This window comes from Carettochelys insculpta, chromosome 20 (genome assembly GCF_033958435.1).
Source record: "Carettochelys insculpta isolate YL-2023 chromosome 20, ASM3395843v1, whole genome shotgun sequence".
Lineage (NCBI taxonomy): Eukaryota > Metazoa > Chordata > Testudines > Carettochelyidae > Carettochelys > Carettochelys insculpta.
Window position 1 is genome coordinate 20,961,665 of NC_134156.1, and position 21,121 is coordinate 20,982,785.

At 41.2% G+C, this 21,121-nt stretch overlaps 1 protein-coding gene across 2 annotated transcripts in view; it reads right to left on the reverse strand.

The window, feature by feature from the left end:
- Positions 1 to 20,679, reverse strand: part of LOC142023714 (ATP-binding cassette sub-family A member 9-like) — a 79,740-nt gene extending 59,061 nt beyond the window's left edge. For both annotated transcript variants that reach the window (XM_075014964.1, XM_075014963.1), the window contains exons 1-5: positions 20,589 to 20,679; positions 10,733 to 10,842; positions 9,360 to 9,570; positions 3,947 to 4,105; positions 1,701 to 1,801 (exon numbers count right to left, since the gene is read on the reverse strand). In XM_075014964.1, coding sequence (XP_074871065.1) covers positions 1,701 to 1,801; positions 3,947 to 4,105; positions 9,360 to 9,570; positions 10,733 to 10,834 — 573 coding nt within the window. In that variant the 5' untranslated portion in view covers positions 10,835 to 10,842; positions 20,589 to 20,679. The remainder of the gene's footprint in view (positions 1 to 1,700; positions 1,802 to 3,946; positions 4,106 to 9,359; positions 9,571 to 10,732; positions 10,843 to 20,588) is intronic.
- Positions 20,680 to 21,121: the final 442 nt, after the last annotated feature.

Here is a 21,121-nt window from a genome sequence, read left to right on the forward strand (position 1 = left end):
TAAACTCCTCAGCTGAAAACATCCTTTTCCAAGTCTAGAATGCAGCACATAACAAAATCCGTTACCAGGACCAGCAATGGAGATGGGCACAATGCAAGAGCTTGCAAAGGATAGCCAGAGTAGAGATTTACGAACAAAACATTTTAAAACAGCATTTCTTGAAGAAAAAAAATCAGGCAAAGTCTAAACATTAACCAACACTGTCATCATTCCTCTTTGAACTTCAAGTGTTATTCGATGATCATAGTGGCCTCTTCTGGCCTTAGAACCTACCATGATGCTAGAAATGACATTTGTTTCCAAGGTATATTACAGCAAAAACCATGCCGAAAGCCTTCAAGTGGTGAGAAATGGACATGAGACAGGCCTCAAGGCTTGATTTGCTGGGAACATCCTTGTAAATATCTCAACAGCTGGAAACAATCATAGAGAACTGACTTTTCCCTGAGCCTTCACAAATTTGAAACTAGGGGAGGTTTCTGAAGGTGCATGCAATTGAGAGTTCAAAGCCTAACAGCCTCTTTTATCAGCCCATATATTCTGAGACCAAGTTACCTTAGGGCATATCTTCACTACTCACTGGATCGATGGGCTGTGCTCGATCCAGTGAGGGTCGATTTATTGCGTCTAGTATAGAGGCAATAAATTAACCACTGAGCTCTCTCCTGTGAACTCCAATACCGCAGCAGAATGAGAGGTGTAGATGGACTCAACGGGAGAGTGACTGCTCTTGACTTACCATCGTGAATATACTGCAGTAAGTAGATCTAAGTAGAGCATGCTCTGAAGTTTAACCCATTAGTGTCATTGTAGACCAAAGACGAGTGGTACATTTCAAAGAAAAGAGGATAGAGAACATCCTTCCAAAAATCTCCTTCATAGGGTTGAAGGGGATAAACACTGCAGATTATCCAGTGAGAGAGGCAGTCTCATTTAGGAAGGTCTAAAGCCATTTAGGGCTTTAGAGGTCAATGCCAGCTATTTCTACTCTACCCCAAAAGATCAGATATCCAGCACAGTTCATGGAAGATTGATCAAGTACGCTAATAGCCATATACTACAACTACTAAATGGACCAATGTATGCCATACTAATTTTAGCTTCTGAATGGATTTAAAGTGTAGTCTCCAAGTAGAGCTGGAGTCTCAACATAGCAAAGGAATTAATTACAGTTGTGAGATCCAACAGACCATACTGAAAGGAACAGTTGCAACACCCTAGTCAGAGGCAAAGGATATGAAGAGGCCTGGGCTGTTTCTGGAAGACAATCACCCACCTATATGCTGCATTTCAGTACCTGCTAGACACTCCAGTTGATTACGGACATATACTGATGGCCTTGAGTGTGTTGCACTTCACCTGTGGTTCGGGAAGTTCTGCATGTCAATAACTTTCATAACTTTTACCATTTCTATTTTGTGACTTTTAAAATTGGTTGTGCTTTTGCACAGAGATTATAATGGGGGTCAGTCTTCTAGATGACACAAAAGCAATCAGTTTCTACCAATTATTCAAGACAGGGTTATTTCACAGATTGCTCTACAGTAGGCGGTCTCCTACAAGACGATCCATTGCTTTCTTGCATTTTATTAATTCCGTGCACTCCAAAGCCCTGATCACAGATGGATTGATTTTGATTAACATTTAAGAATAAGGTTAGAAGAAATAGAAAATAATTTAAATGCAGGAATTCTGCTTACTTCTATAATAGCAGCATCAATGCTTGACTGCAGGGACAGAAATCCTTTGTACCAATACTTTGGACTTTCACAGTAATAGGATGAATAATTATCACAAACATCTGCAAAGATGAAAGGTCAAGTACATTACTAAAATAGATGCCACAAGAATTTTAATGCAATATCAAGGCTGAGATGCTAATCCTACAGAAAAAAAAAAATCAAGAAATCCAGATTTAAATGGTACTACCAAAATTACTTGGCAACAGCATTAAGCAATAAGCTCCTAAGAATAGCAAGAACAGCAAAGGGTCAGCAATGGATTGGGCTAGTTCAGAGTCATCTTATGCAATGATCTCAGGATCCCCATTGCCATGGATACATCTCACAAAGTCTCTCTCTGCTGCCTGCTCCCTGTCTAAGTACCTTATGTCATAGGCACAGACTACATGGCAATTCTGGGGCTGGAGCATCCATGGAGAAAAATTAGTGAGTGCTGAGCAGTCACCAGCAGCCAAAGACTCCTCCTCTACCCTTTTTCTCCCCCGTGCCTCTTGATTGCTGGTGGCTCCACTGATCAACCCTACCCTTCCTTCCTGGCACTTCTAGAGCACAGCAAATAGCTGATTCAAGGCCTTCAGGGAGCTGTGGGAGGGAGTGTGAGAAGCTGGGATGGGCTGTGCTTGTGGGAGGAGTCACAGAAAAGGTGGGGGCAGAGGTGGGAGCTTGGGGGAAGGAGTGGAATTGAGGTGGGGTCTGGGATGGAGTGGGGGAAGTTGAGCACCTCCCATGCTAGAGGGGAAATCAGTGCCTATGCCTTATGTGTATGTGAAATGCCAGACCAGCTATTTACTTCATTGGCACACGAGCTACTCCATATTAAGGATCTGGGCAATTCTTAAAATTTCTTTAGATATTTTACAATACCCTAATGCTTTCATATCTAACATTCTGTCATCAGGAACTCTCAAATAACTGGTATTTTAACCATAAGTAAATTTTAGTTATGTTTTCCATAAGCACAGTATAGTGAAAATAAACACAAATACAGTATAAGTTTACAGCATACAATACAACTGTTGTTGGTAAATAAAGTACTCTGAATTCATTTTTGTTTTCTTAATATCTAACTTTGCTTTTCTTTAGCGTTATGTATTGGTAAGTATACCTCTCTGTTACCCAGGATATTTGAACATCTGGCAACCTCTGTGTCCTGGAGCTACCAGATATGAAAAAGTTTACTGTATATCCAAAGACTTAGTTTTTTAAAAAAGTTTCTCCTGAAAGCTCCTTGACTGTGATCTTTTGTCTGCTAGAGAACCTAGAATCCCAAACCAAAGGAGAAACCAAAAAATCTGGTTTAGCATCCCTACAGGTATTTCCACACCCTGTTGCACAGAAGTGCTTCTTTCTTGACGTGTATAACTGCCATTCAAGGGGAGGTGTTAAGACAGGGGCTGGGTCTACACTTGCCTGGAATATCAATGGCTGCTACGCAATTTTAGGTATGCCAATCGTGTTCCAAAAATCGATTTTCAAGCCCTTGATATTTGTCCCTGTCCCCACTGCAGAATGCCAACAGAAGTGCTCCTATCGGCATTCCTTAATCCTTGCAGCTCTCAAGGAGTTCCAGAATCAGCATGGACCCCGGAAAGTGCCATTTTGTGCATGCGCAAAATGGCACCCCAGAAGATCAAACCTAGGCATTCGATCTTCTGTGGCGAGCGTAGACCTACCCAGTCTCCAAGCCAGAATAGTTCTTCCCTTCACTACATAGCTTCCCAAAGTGCACGAGACTGAGAATAATAATTTAGTTTTTATCAGCCATTCTTTGCTAATGTTTGGTCATTATTTACAGAGTGTATATTAAGTATTTGGACATGTCAAATAGGATATAGAGCAAAAGGAGAGTATAAAAAAAACTATTAATGTATATCGCCAGGCTGATCTGTCATGCATGACCCTACATGATAAGACGTGGGAAAAGAAAGAAATGGAACAGAAAGGATCAAGTGAGATGGAAAATTTAAAGTAAAGGGGAGAAATATGCTTAAATTCTATAAAAAGTTTCTATCTTCTATGCATTTAAAAGAAAGTTGGCATTGTTGAGTTATAATATTCTGTTTCAAACAATAGAATGGCTTAAATTTGTACTTCTTTCTAAGTCAGAAAATTACAAGCAAGTCTAAGGACCAAATCTACTCTAGTGATGACACTCTAATTTCTACCAACTGCTGATCTGGCCATACTTATTTATTTTTAATTACCTATATGTCCAAAATTCTCATTTGGAACAATCACGTTGCTCAGAGCAAATCTGAGGTGATAGGAAAAGTCATCTTGAAATACAACCCCTACAATCTCTTCATTCAAAATCCATGCTGCCTCTAGTGCCTTTTCATCTTCCATCTCTTCTGTTTTGATACCTGTGGGTTATATAAAAAACATTTTGGTCAGTAAGGACAATGCTGAAAATGTGAGCACAAGAATTTTACATGTCTGCCAGTTCCATCAGCTGTGTGTCTTTCCTTCCTGAATTGCTGTTCGCTAGTCAAGGTATATTTGTAGATGCTTTGAGTTACATTAGATTTGATCTGCTGGGAAAAAGTAGGAAAATCTTAAGAAGTTTAATTATGAATGAAACAGCAACAAGTAGGTAGTTTACACCACAGATGACACCAAATACAATATTTATTTACAGATAAATACAGGAGAAAAAAACCAGAGATTGGGAAACTAATTAAAACCCAGGATCTCAACACCCACAAATTTCTGCTGCACACAATGAGAAATGCATACACAACTGAACTTTGCATCTGGTCCTTAGCTCAATATATGAGATGACTGAAACACCTAGATGTTTAATACAGGGCACTGCGTTTATAAAAATTATTCATATAAGCATCAGACACATGTAATGATCAAAACCACTGGGACAAAACCACTCCTGTACTAACCACAGTAGAAGACAATACTTAGGAGAATTATTTTGTGGCACTCTGACTACATGTAATAGGCAGTTCAATCAAGTGTAATGACATGTAATGTAATAAACCAATAAAGTTGTTTTCAATCTGATCTCATCAATCTGATTCCATGCCTAACGTTTTAACCCTCCATTAAAAAAAAAGAGAAAGTTGTGCTGTTGATGTGAGAGTCAATCAACATGGCAGAAAAAAGAAAGATGCTTTCCACAGATGAAAAATGCCTCCTTCTGGAGTCCTGAAATAATCATCTGAAGATGAGCCAAAGAGATGCTTCTCAGAAATTGGGCATCCCACAGTTTACATTGTCTAAGATTCTCAAAGACAGAGAGCGCATCGTACCAAATGAAGGAGAGGGAAAAACAACAAGAACTTAAGAACCTCCATACTGGATCCGATCAAATGTCCTTTTAGCACAGTATCCTATCTTCCAACAGTGGCCAAAGCCAGATTCCACAGAGGAAGTGAACAAAACAGGTAATCGAGTAATCCCTCTCCTGTCATCCGTTTCCAGTCTCTGGCAAATAGCGGCTAGGGACATCATTCCTAGCCATCCTAACTAATGAGTATTGATAGACATAACTTCCAGGAATTCACCTAGTTCTTTTCTGAACCCTAATAAAAGTCCTGGTTTTCACAACATTCCTCATCCAATGTGGTCAGACAAGGCACATCTGGTCAAGGCAACTCTCATAAAAGTGGATCAGAAATGCCAGAAAGAGGGATACCCCCTAAGTGGGCTGTTGGTAGTGGAGAAAACAGAAGAACTGGTGGTGACTTGCGTGTTACTGACTTCAAGACATTCGCTGTCTGGTTTGAGAGCTTTCAGAACAAAATAGGATTATTTTTAAGAGAGAAGCCATAGACATTATGTCACGTGGCGAATGGCTAGAAAATGAGTGGATTGAAAGGAGACATGACTTCATTAAAGGCATCTGGAATGAAGATGAAAGTGGAATTTACTTTTGAGCCCTGCCTGATGGTACACTCTTAAATTAGAAAATGAAAAAGATCTATAGAAAAAATTACTACGCTATTCACCTGTTCCATGAATGGCCAGAAAAAGGACCTTATCGCTGGGAAAAGTCAAAGCCCATGGTGTTTTAAAAACCTGAGACATCTTCTAGTCTGCTATGCTACCAATGCACCTGCCTGAATGATGGTGTATCTGTTCGTTTAGTGGCTGAAGGACTAGGCCATGAAAGCAGAAACATCTGCCCTGCACATATAATGAAAGATGTAGCTCAGAGGAGTATCCAACTTGAATTCCCCCTAAAGAACACAGCTTCCATCCTTAAGCCTTGTGACTAGGGAATGTTCAGAACAAACCAGGCATGCTTTCATATGCAAATGGCTCGCACGGTGTTTCTCCACACTGATGATGAGAGTGGCAAAGCTACTGCTGTGGAAATTGCCAGGACGATCATTTCAGGTGCCATTCTAGCGCTTACCAATGCCTGGTCTGACACGATGCTTCAACAACCTGGAATTGCTGGGGAAAAGGAGGTCAGGTCATCGGGATGCAATTGTTGAGCCACCAAGAAAACCCAGTGCACATGAATTTGAAGACTGGAGAGATATCAAGGACAATGCTGTTACTGCGCAACCTGTCTCGGATGACAACACTGTGGCTGAGATAAGAGGCCACTTTGAAGTAAACCCCAAAAATGATGCAGAGATGGACTCTCATGATGGCATAGTAATCATCCCTTCCTTGATGCAAAAGAAGAATATGATGAAAACTATACATCTACTATATGAAACTTCAATTATCTTAATCTCTTATGTTACCTTGAAAAGGAAATTAACAATGTTGTGGATCATATAACGATACAGGGAACACTGGAGTAGTTTGTAATCAAACAGTGACGGTGTCACTGCAATGTTCATTCATAGTTCCTGACGTGTTATGCTGGGGATTCTCTGAAATGAACCTTAACATGAACCAATACTGCTCAATAGCCTGTTTTGTTTTTTTTATATCGATATTTAATTTTATGCTATGAAAGTCAGTTTAATGTACTTTCATGTTACGTTTATTGAAGTTGGAGAGATTTTTAAAATTTGGATCTTTACATTAAGAGGAACATAGCTTCCCTAACTTACATATTGTGTAAAATTATAACAGTATTAATTGTCTGGAAAAAAACACTGGCTAAATGATTGTATAGTAAGAAATCACAACATCATATTGCTCAATTAGAATGCTAGCAGAATGTTGACTAGTTCCATTCTGAATATCTTTAAAGTTTCAAGAATTTAGTTATGGTAAATAAGATGTTTCTCTAGTGAATAAAATAAGCGAGCTCTTTAAAATGTAAGTGTCAATTTAACGCCTTCTTTGTAATTCTGCTTGTAAGAATCAACTGCTTCTAAGAATCAAATCGTCCACAATGGGCATGAGTCTTATGAAAGGTTGCTCACTGTACTCTAATTATTGAGGCTGCATCTAAACTAGCTCCCTGCTTCGAAGGGAGTATGGTAAGTAGGGTGTCGGGAGATTATTATTGAAGTGCTGAGGTGCATAGGCGGTGCCTAATTCTCCCCCATGGCAACTTCGATGTGTTAAACTTCGAAGTGCCGGCTTGCGTGTAGCCCCAGCTAACAGAGTAAAGGGACTTCAAAGTAGCCCGGGCACTTGCAAGTACTGCTGAGTGAGCCGTGGCTACATGCTAGCCAGCACTTCGAAGTTGCCAAGGAGGAGAATTAGCTTAATGAAGTGCTGCATATGCACTTCAGCACTTCATTAATAACCTCCCAACACCCTACTTACCATGCTCCCTTCGAAGTTGGGAGCTAGTGTAGAGACAGCCTGAGGGTTTGAAATCTGGATCATAGTTTTATGGCATGGGCCTCATTGCTGCTTCCTAGCCAACAAAAGGCGAAGCTTTAAAATATCATTCTAGGGAAAGTTTCTGGTATGTTATCTATTTATTATTAGGATCCAAACCTGGCACAACATATAATCACCAACTAGTAGCTAATCAATTTAACTTAGAATTGGTTATTCAGTGTGAAAGCAGATATTGTTTTAACTCTGTCGGCTTCCTTTCTGAAGCCCCTTCTTTCACTGCCAAACTCTAAGGTGGAGTTTATAAAGTTTCTCAAAATAACGAAAGAACCAATAAAATTCAGTCAGGTTTGTCCTTGTGGATCAGGCTGTTAAAAGTTTTCATGAAACTGAATTTCCAGAGTATTTTGCAAGGGAATTAACATGTTTCCCTTGATGTTATTATTCTGTATTGTCAATATTTGTTCACATGATCTACCAGCAATAGAAAACTGGTTACTGAAGTTTCCTGTAAGCATTCATCTTGATACAAAACTCACAAGAATTCACAGAAAATTCATGTTATTAGATAAGCTGCTATATATTTTAGAAATTTTGTGTGCCTCTCCACATCTGTGAGTTTGTTTGTTGAAGAACTCCTGAACAGTAAGAGCTAGGACCACCAAGTTAGTATACAGATTCTTCTTTATAAGGTGCCTGTGGCACCTTATAAACTAACAGATATTTTGGAGCATAAGCTTTCGTGAGCAAAGACCCGCTTCATCAATGCATGACTTATGCATCTGATGAAGTAGGTCTTTGCGCACAAAAGCTTATGCTCCAAAATATTTGTTAGTCTATAAAGGTGCCACAGGACTTCTTGTTGTTTTTGAAGATACAGACTAACATACCTACCTCTCTGATACGTCTTCTTATCATAACTTAAAGCAAGGCAAGGATTTGGTTGTGCCAGGACTACAAGACATGCCTGGAATTCGCTTGTTTCTCATAATATGGAAGCGGGTGAGTCTGGTAGAAGGGACAGTTATACTACAGAATCACCACAGAGGGCAGCAACGGGCCAGAAATGGGGACTGGGACAGCTATAACCTCAGCTGGGTGCACTGCAGTGATCATCGACAGTTGCTTCTCACCTGGCCCCAAGCCACTGCAGTGACAGAGGTTGTCCTCTCTCCCCGGGGCAGCCTGTATACTGAACCTCTCATCCCCAGCTCCACCCCAGAACAATGACTGAAATGAAGAAAAACTAATTTATCTGAATTAGGGACCCAAGCAGGTAAACCATCTAGTGAATATATACCTTGCCATGACAGAGAATGACACAGAACAATGGCCAAAAGGAACAACTGGATTCTAATTAGATATGCTCATAGAGGATGCAACCACATCACTCCACGATCCTGAAACCTCCAAATGCCAGAAGCTGACACTGCATGACAGGGATGGATCACTCGATATCGCTCTGTTGTGGGTCATTCCCTCCAAAGCATCTGGCAATGGCTGCATTCAGAAGACAAGATAGTGGGCTAGGTTAGCCTGACCCAGTCAGGCCTGCTGACAAGGGGGGAGCAACGGGGAAAGTTGACCTGGGTCCCTCTGGAGTACCACGCTGTATGCCCAGTGCTGTGGTTCAGCTGGTGCTGAAGGCTGTCTGCTCCTGGACATGGATCTTCTGCCCAAAATCCGACCCTTTCTGGGGACTGGAGCTGCCCCGCCCCGCCCCTCACAGTTTGCTTCTGGGCCTGCGGAAGCTGTTGGCCCCTGTAGACCCAGTACGGCTGTTTTGATGTTCTTATGCATAGTGTATACATATCAGCAGAACATATTTTAAAACATGTTAAGACACAGAACAGATTCAGTAGGCAGAACAATAACAAATCTCAATATTCAATGGAAATAGCATACCCATCATTACAGAATCCGAAGCCACTTTACTCATTATTTGTCTTGTGCGGCTTGTCAAGGGTGTGTAAGCAACTGTAATCCCGGTCGCATTGAAGGCAGGGTCATCTAATTGTCCCAGGAAAGCAACGGGGGCTTCAGGATATGGGAAATGTAATGTGTACATTGTTGCCAGGAACACCAGAAAGAGAAATAGTAGTGACAGGATCCATTCCTGAGTGATGGAAAAGAGGCCATGAACAGAGAGAATGGCACAACAAACTAAGTACAACTGTTCCCTCCCTGATTATCAGGTAAACAATAAAGCCAGTTAATAGATTTCAGGCAAAATACTTTTCCTTCAAAAATTCAATTTCAGCAAAATCTTATCACAGACTATGAGTCACTTTAACTCCCTTCGGAACCCACAATTCACATCTGCTAGTGTAACCCATACACCTAAGTGTGGTTCACTGTCCCATGTAGTGTACCTAGACCACTTCACAGAGGAAAAATAAGTGTCCTCCACAGCCTAAGCTGACAGCGAGCTGGCCTTTAGCTCAAGCTGTAAAGGCCCCTGCATGAAGCTCCAGAGGTCCCAGGTGTTTGAGCCTGCTAGTGGGCAGTTACTCTAGTGCTTAGAAATCCAAGCTACAGCAGTGCAAATACAAAGAGTAATACTGCCTAGTAAATCAAAGAAGCACAGAGCTCAACTTTCTGTAAGAAGTTCACTGATTTCACAGTAGTGCATGCAATAGCAACAGTTGTGTGCTCTTCATTTTATCACAAAAAATCCATCAGCTATTATAAGTGAAGAATAGTTTCCATAACCACCTCCAGTTGAGAGAGTTCTGCTACTGTCTGTTGCAGCAATGAGAAAAAAAGATGGATGAAAAAGCCTTGCAATAAAAAAAAAAAACCCAGCAACAATTGGGGCTTTTCAAATAGTTGTCTCACTTTTATTACTCTCTCAAATACTGGTTGAACCTCTCTAATCTGGAACTCTCTCATCTGGCAAGGTTCATAATCCAACATGATTTTAGTTAACTGGGTCACTACCTACCATGGATGTGGCCAACTTTCTTGTGGTCCCATAAAGTTTGTTTTCAGCCACCAGTCCTGGCTCTTGCTGTTCTGTGCTGTTATTTAGCTCTAATTTACTCCTAAATGTCTACTAGGAGCCCAGTAAGCAGTGGAAGCATTGGTAATGTGCTAGGCAATATTGACCTCCTATGATCCTGCAAATTCTCTCATCTGGCACCAGTCAGGTCCCAAGAGTGCTGGATAGAAGAGGTTCAACTTGCACAAAGCAGTTTTATTAGGAGAGGAATTGGAATAAACCCTCCCATATAACTTAACTTTTTGTTTTGTTTTGTTCCCAAAGTTTTAGTACTTGCCTGAAAGGTCTGCGTTTTCATTCTCCATTTAATAAGTAGATTTTTACATAGGAGAGCTTTAAGTTGCTGACACACACTCTTATTTCTCTGACGCCTCTGCATTTCTGGATCTAGGGGGAGAAACAAAGGGTGTAAATTTGAGGAAAAGAAATCTAAGAAAAAATAGTTGTTGCATTTCTACAATGCTTTGCCTTCCAGTATACCAAAGAAATTTACCATGCTAAGCAATGTCTCCATTTTACAGATTTGGAAGCTAAGGCAGACAATTGAACAGACTTGTAAAAGTTTCTTCATACAAAGAACGTTTGCACTGATGGAAAAATCCAATTAAAATCTTTCCACTCCTAGTCCCAGTGCCTCTCCCGTGGCTTATATAATTACTATATGGTGAAATTGTCTCCTCGGTACACTTAAAGAACTCACTTTAGGTGCTCTCCTTTACTAAAGATGTTAGGGGTGGGGAGAAGCTACAAGGATAACAACATATGTATATATGGAGATAGACATCTTATAGAACCGGAAGGGACCTTGGGAAGTCATTGAGTCCAATCCCCTGGCCTCTTGGCAGGGCCAAGCACCATCCTTTTCTTCAAAAATCTATTTGCTCCAGATCTCTGAATGGCCCCCTCAAGCATGGAGATCATAACCCTGGGTTTAACAGGCCAATGTTTAAACCACTGAGCTATCCCACACACCCCTGTTGTTGTTGTGTGCTTTTTTATTTTTTTTTTTTTTTTTTTTTTTTTTTTTTTAAGATGCAGGATTTTCTTACCCTTGTCTTTATTTGGTGAATAGAGGAGGATATACAGGAGTTGCTGGAGTTATGCAAGGGTTGCATTCCCATGCACTCTCGCATAACTTGAATTTTGCATAAGTCAGGGGCTGGCTTTTTTCCCTGGTGGAATGCACTTTCTGCATCTGGGGAAGCAGCAGGAGCACCTGGAACTTCTTTTGAAAGGTAAGTCCTGGGGTTGAGGGAGGCAGTTGGGGAGGATTAAGCCTAATGTTAAGTTGGGCCCATGGGAGCGGGTAGGGAAGTTAAGACTGGGGTGGGTTAGGGTTGCAGGGGAGGCAGGGAGATGGAGTTGAGGTGGGACTGCACAGCCTTGCAGGGGGGTTAAGCCAGAGCTACACGGAAGGGGTTTTGAACCAGGGCCATGTGGGGCTAAATGGGGTTGAGCTAGAGCTAGGGGGAGGAGTATTTTGAGTTGCATTTAACTCGGGTTAATGAGAGTTAAGTGCAACTCGAAATCGTGCATTTAGAAGGATCACTCTATAATTGTTGAATAGTGACAGAGAGATAGCTGTGTTAGTCTGTATTCTATCAAAACAAAAAAGCAGTCAAGTAGCACTTTAAAGACGAACAAAATAATTTAATAGGTGATGAGCTTTCATAGGACAGACCCACTTCTTCAGATCATCGCCATACCAAAACAGACTCAGTCAGTATGATCTGAAGAAGTGGGTCTGCCCCATGAAAACTCATCACCTAATAAATTATTTTGTTGGTCTTTAAAGTGCTACTTGACTGCTTTTTTGTATTATTGTTACACGTGTAAGGCTGACAGACCCTAGCTGTCTGCAGGAGGGAATGAGCCTTAAGGGCTAAAGACAGGACTCTAGGGCTACATCTACACAGCAGAGCTATACTGGGATACTGGAAGTATCCTGAATAGCTACTCTGTGTCTTTGACATGCACCCATCATTTCACAATAACAGGCATGTTATTTCGGCATCCCTGCACTCCTCGTTGCAGGAGGAGTAAGGGATGCCTCAAAATAGCGCAGTCATTTGGTGCTGTTTAGACAAATGCCAAAATAGCCTATTTCAAACTACACTCAAGTTTGTGCTGGCATGTGCATGTAGCCTAGGAGCAGGGACAGGACATGCTGGAGGAAGGAGACAGGGAAAGCTGGGGAATGGTCAAGTACCCACCAGCAAAATTAAAAGTCAACCCCTATGCCTAACGGTGTGTGAGTTAAGCATCCTTAGCTTCTGTGAAAGCGAACAGGGGTTGAAGGCAATTCTTGGGCTTGCAGGAACAAACATTCTTGAGTGAAGTTTTCTTCCCAAGGACAGTCCCATAAAGAGGAAGAGTAACAAATGCGTGCTTGTGAGAATATATTTCGGGAAGTGTTTGGCTGCCCTGTCTAAAATTCCTTTCAAGTTGGAAGGTGTCCAAACTGAAGCAGAAACAACAAACTGTCACTCATCACAAAACACCGCTAGTGAACACAAAGTTGTATACAACTGTTTGGTCAGTCGATAAGGGTGAGCAACACATAAACCCATCAACTTTCAGTAATGTGTAAAACATTCACGTGGTTACATATGTGAAATAACAGATCTCCCAGGAACAACTACAATCCCAAAGCCAAAATACAATCATACTACTGTATTGCTAAACTATGCTCTCATACAACAGATGTCCCAACCTTCCGAGAATTAGAGCTTAATTACAGAGACAGAGTGAGGTAATATCTTTTATTGGACCAGCTGGCTAGAGAGACAAGCTTTTAAGCTACAGAGTTCTTCTTCAATTATTCTCACCAAAAGAAATGGGTTTAATAAAAGATATTAGCATACTCACCTACTCTCTCTAATAGCTGGGGAATAATATAGCTACAAGTGCACATGCAACACTCAGGATAAGACATCCTTGCCTATGATCCTTTAAAATGCCTGTGGTTGAAATAAAAGGCACTTGGATCCATTGCATTGTTTTCACTTTGGACATCACTTCCAGATGTTGCTGAACGGACAGCTCGAGTTTACTTATAAATGATGACAAATGCACTTCCATGGTTGGTTCCCCTTACTACTGTTGTATGCAGTGTCTTTTTCAGGAGGAAATGCACGAAAATATTTGCATGCTGCAGGTGCAAGAGGTTCATATTTCTAATCACTCTTTTAATGCTAATGAAGGACTCTATCCCGGAACATGCTTGTGCATCTTCTACTGTCATTGATTTCAATGGGATTGGAGATCAGTTGACATGCTATAGTCAATCTTGTCATATTTTTTTCTTCTGACGTGGAATGTTATGACAAATAGGGCAAAATAAAAAGGAGAAATGATAAAAATGCCCATTACATGGTCACATCTTCCTTATGTGATTTGGTATTCTGGAGCAGTGAGATACACAAAAATGCGACACAAGCCAAAGCTATTTACCACCTTTCATTGTTCATTATTACGACTCCTACTACTACTGGTGAACCTCTATCTACTACTAAAGCCAAAAAGATGTCACTCACTGAATGAGCAGGATCAGGTAGACTAGTGCAATGAAAAATTTTGCCCGTCATCTGATTACGGAGTACAGTTCTCATTTTCGACCCAACACAGCCCCTTAGTAGAACAACTTTTTGATGCTAATTATTTATATATGGGAAATTCAGAAACTAAGGTTACAAGAAATTTGGTTATAAAATTAATTCTGCATTCAAACCTCCTCCTCTGTTTTGCTAGTTTCATAAATAACCATGTACTATAAAGCACTTTACATCCTCAAATATCCCATACAAATATGAGCTAACCTTTGGCATTTACTGCATCTGAGTGTCCTATCCCTATTTTATATCCAGGAAAACAAACACAAAAGTGAAGTTAAGCTCAAAAATGGCCTGCAAGAGTCAGAATATGATCCAATTGAGCCAATGGCAAAAAAAAGGGTTGACTCCAATGGGCAGGATCAGATGGGGTCTGGAGCACAGGAGATGAAGGCTTACCATGGCACTGAAGATTTGGGGAGCAAATCAGAATAAGTAAGTGAGAGATCCAGGAATTTAAGCATACACAAGGATGGGGCTCTTTTCATGAAGGAAGTGGATTTTCTTTTTTAAGTAAAAATCTTTCCCCCTCAAGCACTTGGGTGTGGAAAATTTTAGCTTGCAAAGTCATACAGGTTGAACCTCTCTAATCTGGAATGCTCAATCTGGCATCCTCCGTGCTCTGGCATGAATTTAGTTAGCTAGATGACCACTTATCATGGTTGAGGACAAGTTTCCTGCAGTCCTATAAAGTTTGTTTCAGCCACCAGTCCTGGTTCTCAGTGTTCTGTGATGTTATTTAGCTGAAATTTACCCCTAAATGTCTGCTAAGACCCCAGTAAGCAGTAGAAGTGATGGTAATGTTCTAGACAATACTGACCTCCGATGACCTGGCAAATTTTCTTCTTCGGCGTGGGTCAGGTCCTAAATGTGCTGGACTAGAGAGGTTCAACCTGTACCAGTGTGTTTAAAAGTATTTTTCAGAAACCCATTCAATGCAGAGTTCAACTTCACCTTCTGTAAGCCACAGAAACACTGCCATCAGAATCCAAACTCTGCTCCAAGAGATAATAAAAGTCAACATTTGTTCTTGGAGAGGAAAAAAAAAAATTCAAACAAAGAGTTCCCTTGCGCAGATGGAATTAACCTCACAGCTGAGTAGCTGTAATAAATTTACTTCCAAATTCATTTGACTTTAGCTGCACCCACTTCCAGGCATGCATTCCATCTCTCTGCCCGTAGGCAAACCAAAGCTCCAAAGCGCAGCAGATGTGCCCACAGAAAACAATTTGACATTAGCTTCCCTGCCAAACGGTCATGAGAAGAAGCATACAACTGCATCAATCAAAGTAATTAAATCAAAGGTAATTAAAGAAATCATCTGCAAGCATTTGGAAGGTGGTAAGGTGATAGGGAACAGCCAGCATGGTTTTGTTAAAAACAGATCATGTAAAACCAATCTAATAGCTTCCTTTGATAGAATAACAAGCCTTGTGGATAAGGGAGAAGCGGTGGATGTGGTGTACCTAGACTTCAGTAAAGCATTTGATACGGTCTCACATAATATACTTATCAATAAAATACACAAATACAACTTAGATGGGGCTACTATAAGGTGGGTGAACAACTGGCTGGATAACCGTACCCAGAGAGTAGTTATTAATGGTTTTCAATCCTGCTGGAAAAGTATAACTAGTGGGGTTCCACAGGGGTCTGTTTTAGGACCGGTTCTGTTCAATATCTTCATTAACGATTTAGATATTGACATAGAAAGTACACTTATTAAGTTTGCAGATGATACCAAGCTGGGAGGGGTTGCAACTTCTTTGGAGGATAGGGTCATAATTCAAAAGGATCTGAATAAACTGGAGAAATGGGCTGAGGCAAACAGGATGAAGTTTAATAAGGACAAATGCAAAGTGCTCCGCTTAGGAAGGAACAATCAGTGTCACACATACAGAATGGGAAAGGACTGCCTAGGAATGAGTACAGCAGAAAGGGATCTAGGGGTTATAGTGGACCACAAGCTAAATATGAGTCAACAATGTGATGCTGTTGCAAAAAAAGCAAACATGATTTCTAGGATGCATTAACAGGTGTGTTGTGAACAAGACACGAGAAGTCATTCTCCCACTCCACTCTGCGCTGGTTAGGCCTCATCTGGAGTATTGTGTCCAGTTCTGGGCACCGCAGTTCAGGAAGAATGTGGAGAAATTGGAGAGGGTCCAGAGGAGAGCAACGAGAATGATCAAAGGTCTAGAGAACAGGACCTATGAAGAAAGGCTGAAAGAACTGGGCTTGTTTAGTTTGGAAAAGAGAAGATTGAGGGGGGACATGATAGCAGTTTTCAGGTATCTAAAAGGGTGTCATAAGGCAGAGGGAGGGAACTTGTTCTTCCTTGCCTCTGAGGCTAGAACAAGAGGCAATGGACTTAAATTGCAGCAGGGGAGGTTCAGGTTGGACATTAGGAAAAAGTTCCTAACTGTCAAGGTGATCAAACACTGGAACGAATTGCCAAGGGAGGTGGTAGAATCTCCATCACTGGATATATTTAAGAAGAGGTTAGATAGATGGCTTTCAGGGATGGTCTGGAAAGTGCTTGGTCCTGCCATGACGGCAGGGGGCTGGACTCGATGGCCTCTCGAGGTCCCTTCCAGTCCTACTCTTCTATGATTCTATGAAAGTCAACAATTTCTCTTTTCCTCTCTCAGGCTGTGTCTACTAAAGCAATCTGTTGACAGAAGTTACTGTCAGAAGAGGTCTTCTGACAAAACTTCCGTCAACACAGAATGGCCGGACTGGCAAGCAGCTCACAAGAATGATCCACTCAGTCGACAAAGAGCAGCTGGATTGCCTGGCTGCTCTATCAGCAAAATAGCCAACTGGAAGCACAGCAGATAGCTGCCTGGTGTTCCAGAAGCCCTGTCTGTCGACAGAATGCCCACCCCTCATCCCCAGAACATCCAGACTGGTTTTCTGTTGACAGATCTCTGCTGACAGGCATTCTGCCTTATGGGGGAGTGGCGAAATATTGTGGACAAAAGTATTGTGTACTGTCAATTTACTGTCACAGAACAGCTGAGGAATGTAGGTGCTTCATGGGTTTTGTTGACAAAACTCTCTAGTGTAGATGTAGTCTTAGACATATACAAAAGACACACAAATTAACCAAACACAAAACTGTAAAAATGACATTGCAGAGTACTTTCTATATGACTCGGAGAATACTCCGTTATAGCAATTTTTCTGGGCAGAGTTTATCTGGTGGTGATGATTTACATGCCATGTGGAAGTACAATTTTATCTTGCATTTCCCTGGTTGTTTTCCACCTTAATAGAGGTTAAGCAATAAAACTTTACTATAGCAGATCTCTTTGTTTGTTTGTTTGCTTTTGTTTTTTCACCCCTACAAGGAGGTTTCTAGGGCATGTTTCCTGGGATTCTAATTTTATTTTTAAAAATCCATTGCTAATGAAAGCTCATACATATAAGAAAACACTAAAGCATCCATGTAACTTTAACAATAATGGCACTCAGGGTGGATATTGCAAAGAAAAACAAGGCAACAGGTGCTACTCTACTGCCCCCCCTCCACCCACAGACCACCTCAAAGACAAAGCCTACACTATTGAACCTACACTTGTACAGCTAGCTCCTTTGTGTAGCTGCAGAGTTTTCTGCCAGTGTAGGAATGCCAACTCTTTCTACATTAGAAGCTTAAATCAGCTTGGCTAGGTTGGTTACTGCCAGAACCATACCAGCCCACTGGAGCACGGGGCAAGAATATTTTTGCTTGCCCCCTGCAACAGAGACTGGTAAAGGAGTAGTCATCTGTTGGCATAATCACTCCACCTTGGCATGAAGCGGAAGCTCTATCAGTGGCACAGCACCTCATGCTAATAACACTGGGGTAGACAACGCAAAACTTGTGCTGCTCAGAGCAGGGTGCTTTTTAGCACCGAGTGACAGAAGTTAGGCCTTGTCTATTCTATGGGGTGCCATCAATCCACCTCAGCTATGAAAACAACATAACTCAAGTTGACAAACTCACCACGGTGACTTGCATGTGGAAACGTTGGCAGAGGCTGCTCTCCTGGCAATGCTGGCTATTCTTGATGGAGTATGAGAGTCAATGGGCAAGTGCTTGGAGATCAATTTATCATGTCTAAGCAGATGCGATAAATCAACAGCAGGTGGATCAATCACTACAGGGTCAATCCCGGTTTAGTGTAGACATATGCTTAGGTGAATTTAACCAGTGGTATAGACCTACCCAGAATAGAGGACTCCCTCGAGTTGTTTGGGCCCCCTAACCAATTGTTTAGCCCGCCTTTGCCTGGCTCTGATCAGCACCGCGTAAAACCACACACCTGACACAAAGAGATGACACCAAACTGTTCAGGATAGTCAAAACCAAAGCAGACTGTGAAGAACTTCAAAAAGATCTCAGCAAACTGAGTGACTGGGCAGCAAAATTGCAAATGAAATTTAATGTGGGTAAGTGTAAGGTAATACACATTGGGAAAAATAACCCTAATTATACATAAAATATGATGGGGGCAAACTTAGCTACAACAGATCAGGAAAGGGATCTTGGAATTATAGTGGATAGTTCTCTGAAAACATCCACGCAATGTGCAGCGGCAGTCAGTGAAGCAAATAGGATGTTAGGAATAATTAAAAAAGGGACAGAAAATAGGACAAAGAATATCTTACTTCCCCTATATAAAACTATGGTACACCCACATCTTGAGTACTGCGTGCAGATGTGGTCTCCTCACCTCAAAAAGATATATTGGCGTTGGAAAAGTTTCAGAAAACGGCAACTAAAATGATTAAGGGTTTGGAATAGGTCCCACATGAAGAGAGGCTAGAGAGACTGGGACTTTTCAGTCTAGAAAAGAGGAGACTGAGGGGCGATATGATAGAGGTATATAAAATCATTAATGGTGTGGAGAAAGTGAATACAGAAAAGTTATTTACTTGTTCCCATAATAGAAGAATTAGAGGACACCAAATGAAATTAATGGGTAGCAGGTTCAAAACTAATAAAAGAAAGTTTTTCTTCACACAGCGCACAGTCAACCTGTGGAACTTCTTACCAGAGGACACTGTGAAGGCCAGGATGCTAACAGAGTTTTAAAAAGAGCTTGATAAATATTTGGAGGTTAGGTCCATAGATGGCTATTAGCAAGGGGTAAGGTATGGTGTCTAGCCTTTTGTCGAAGGCGGGAGATGGATGGCAGGAGACGAATCACTTGATCATTGTCTTCAGTTCACCTCCTCTGGGGCACCAGGCATTGGCTACTGTCGGCAGACAGGACACTGGGCTAGATGGACCTTTGGCCGTTCTTATGTTCTAAAGAGCTAAGCCCACATAACTTTCAAGTGTAGATGTGGTTTAGCCAATGAAAGAGCACTTCAGTCTCATGTAAGCTGCGTCTGTGCTAGGAAGGCTATTGGAATTGCCTGCAGTGTCAATGGTGTCTATACTGACAAGGAGGTTTTTGTCCAGGTAGCAATACCACTCCCTGAATGACATTAGCTGAATCAATAGAAGAACCTTTCCACTGCGGTAGTTGTGCCTACACTGGTGGTTATGTTGGCATGGTTACCTCAGTCAGGAGTATGGTTTTTCCCTCACCACTTCCCTAATCAGTGCAACTCTGCCAATATAACTTTCAAGTGTAGACCACACTGACTGTTGGTGTTCTTACGCTGGCAGAAAAAAACCTTTTGCGTGTGTAATGACAGGGCTATGCCAACGTAGCTATGCGGATACCATTTGCATAGCATAGACACCCCCTTTTATTAGCACAATGCTGCAGTAGATGGCGGAAGACAGAGTGGAGGTTCACTTGTTGGTTAAAACTTGCCACTTCTATACATTATAGTTTAAATATATATAATACAGGTTGAACCTCTCTAGTCCAGCTTCCTCTGGACCAGACCAATGTTGAACGAGAGAATATGCTTGACTTACGAGAGGTCAATATTGTAAAGCACGTTACATGTACTTCCACTGCTTACTGGACTCTGAAAAGACATTTGGGGTAAATTAGAGCTAAACAACAGCACAGAACACTGAGAGCCAGGACTGATGGCTGTAAACAAACTTTATGGGACTATGAGAAACTAGGTCACACCCATGATAACTAACTAAAATCTTGCTGGATTACAGATGTTGCCAGAAAAGTGAGTGCCAGACTACAAAGGTTCAACTTGTGTATATTTTTAAAAGTACTAAATTTAATCTGACCACCCCCCTTTTAAAACCAGAATACACATTGCTGGAAAGCATGCTCTGTGAAAAGCTGAAAAATTGTGACCCTATTGTTATTAGCCTACAAATAAGGTGATAAAGTTTTTAAATGGCAATAAACTTCAGCAGAAAGAAATTTAAAGCTCACACTTTCGAAAGATTCTGAATCATGCTAGTCATACAGTTTGAACAAGCACCTACCAAATAAAACAGCAGGACCCACTGCATTATTAGAGCATTAATTGTAGAGTCTTTAATGACCAGATGTTTTCATGCATAAGAAGTCAAATAGAATTTTTTTAAAAAATCGGAAATCTTACCTGAGGGGAAAAGTTTGGAGGAGAATTCAGAATATCTTCTCCTCTAATGGCTCTGGAAACAATGCACAAATAGTCGTTTTCCTGCAGTTACTTTCTAATCGCTGTTGTGACACTCAGAGCTTTGTGGCTCCCCCGCCCCTTCCTTTCCAGGATTCTGCCAAAAAGGCATGGCTTACATGACCATTTTGGATTTCATTTCACTAACTGCCCCCTTTCAGCCCTCTTCAGAAACTCTTCAGAGTTCTCTCTCTTCTATAGTGCTAGCAAAAGATCTTGCTGCCTAGCTTCTGAAGGGAAATTCCTCTCAAAAGTTTGGTTTCGGGGAATTCTTGAAACTCTGAATATAACAATAAAAACGGCTCTGTCTTTTACATTCTTTTTTGTCTTCCTGCAACAGTAGTATGTGACAGCAGTACAACAATGCCTTGATGTAGGTAGAGGGGCAAAAGGCTGAGCGTTAGGTAACTCAGCAGATCAACAATTTTGTTTGCACACTAGTTCATACATAGAGCTTCTGTAAATAGCGCCAGCTG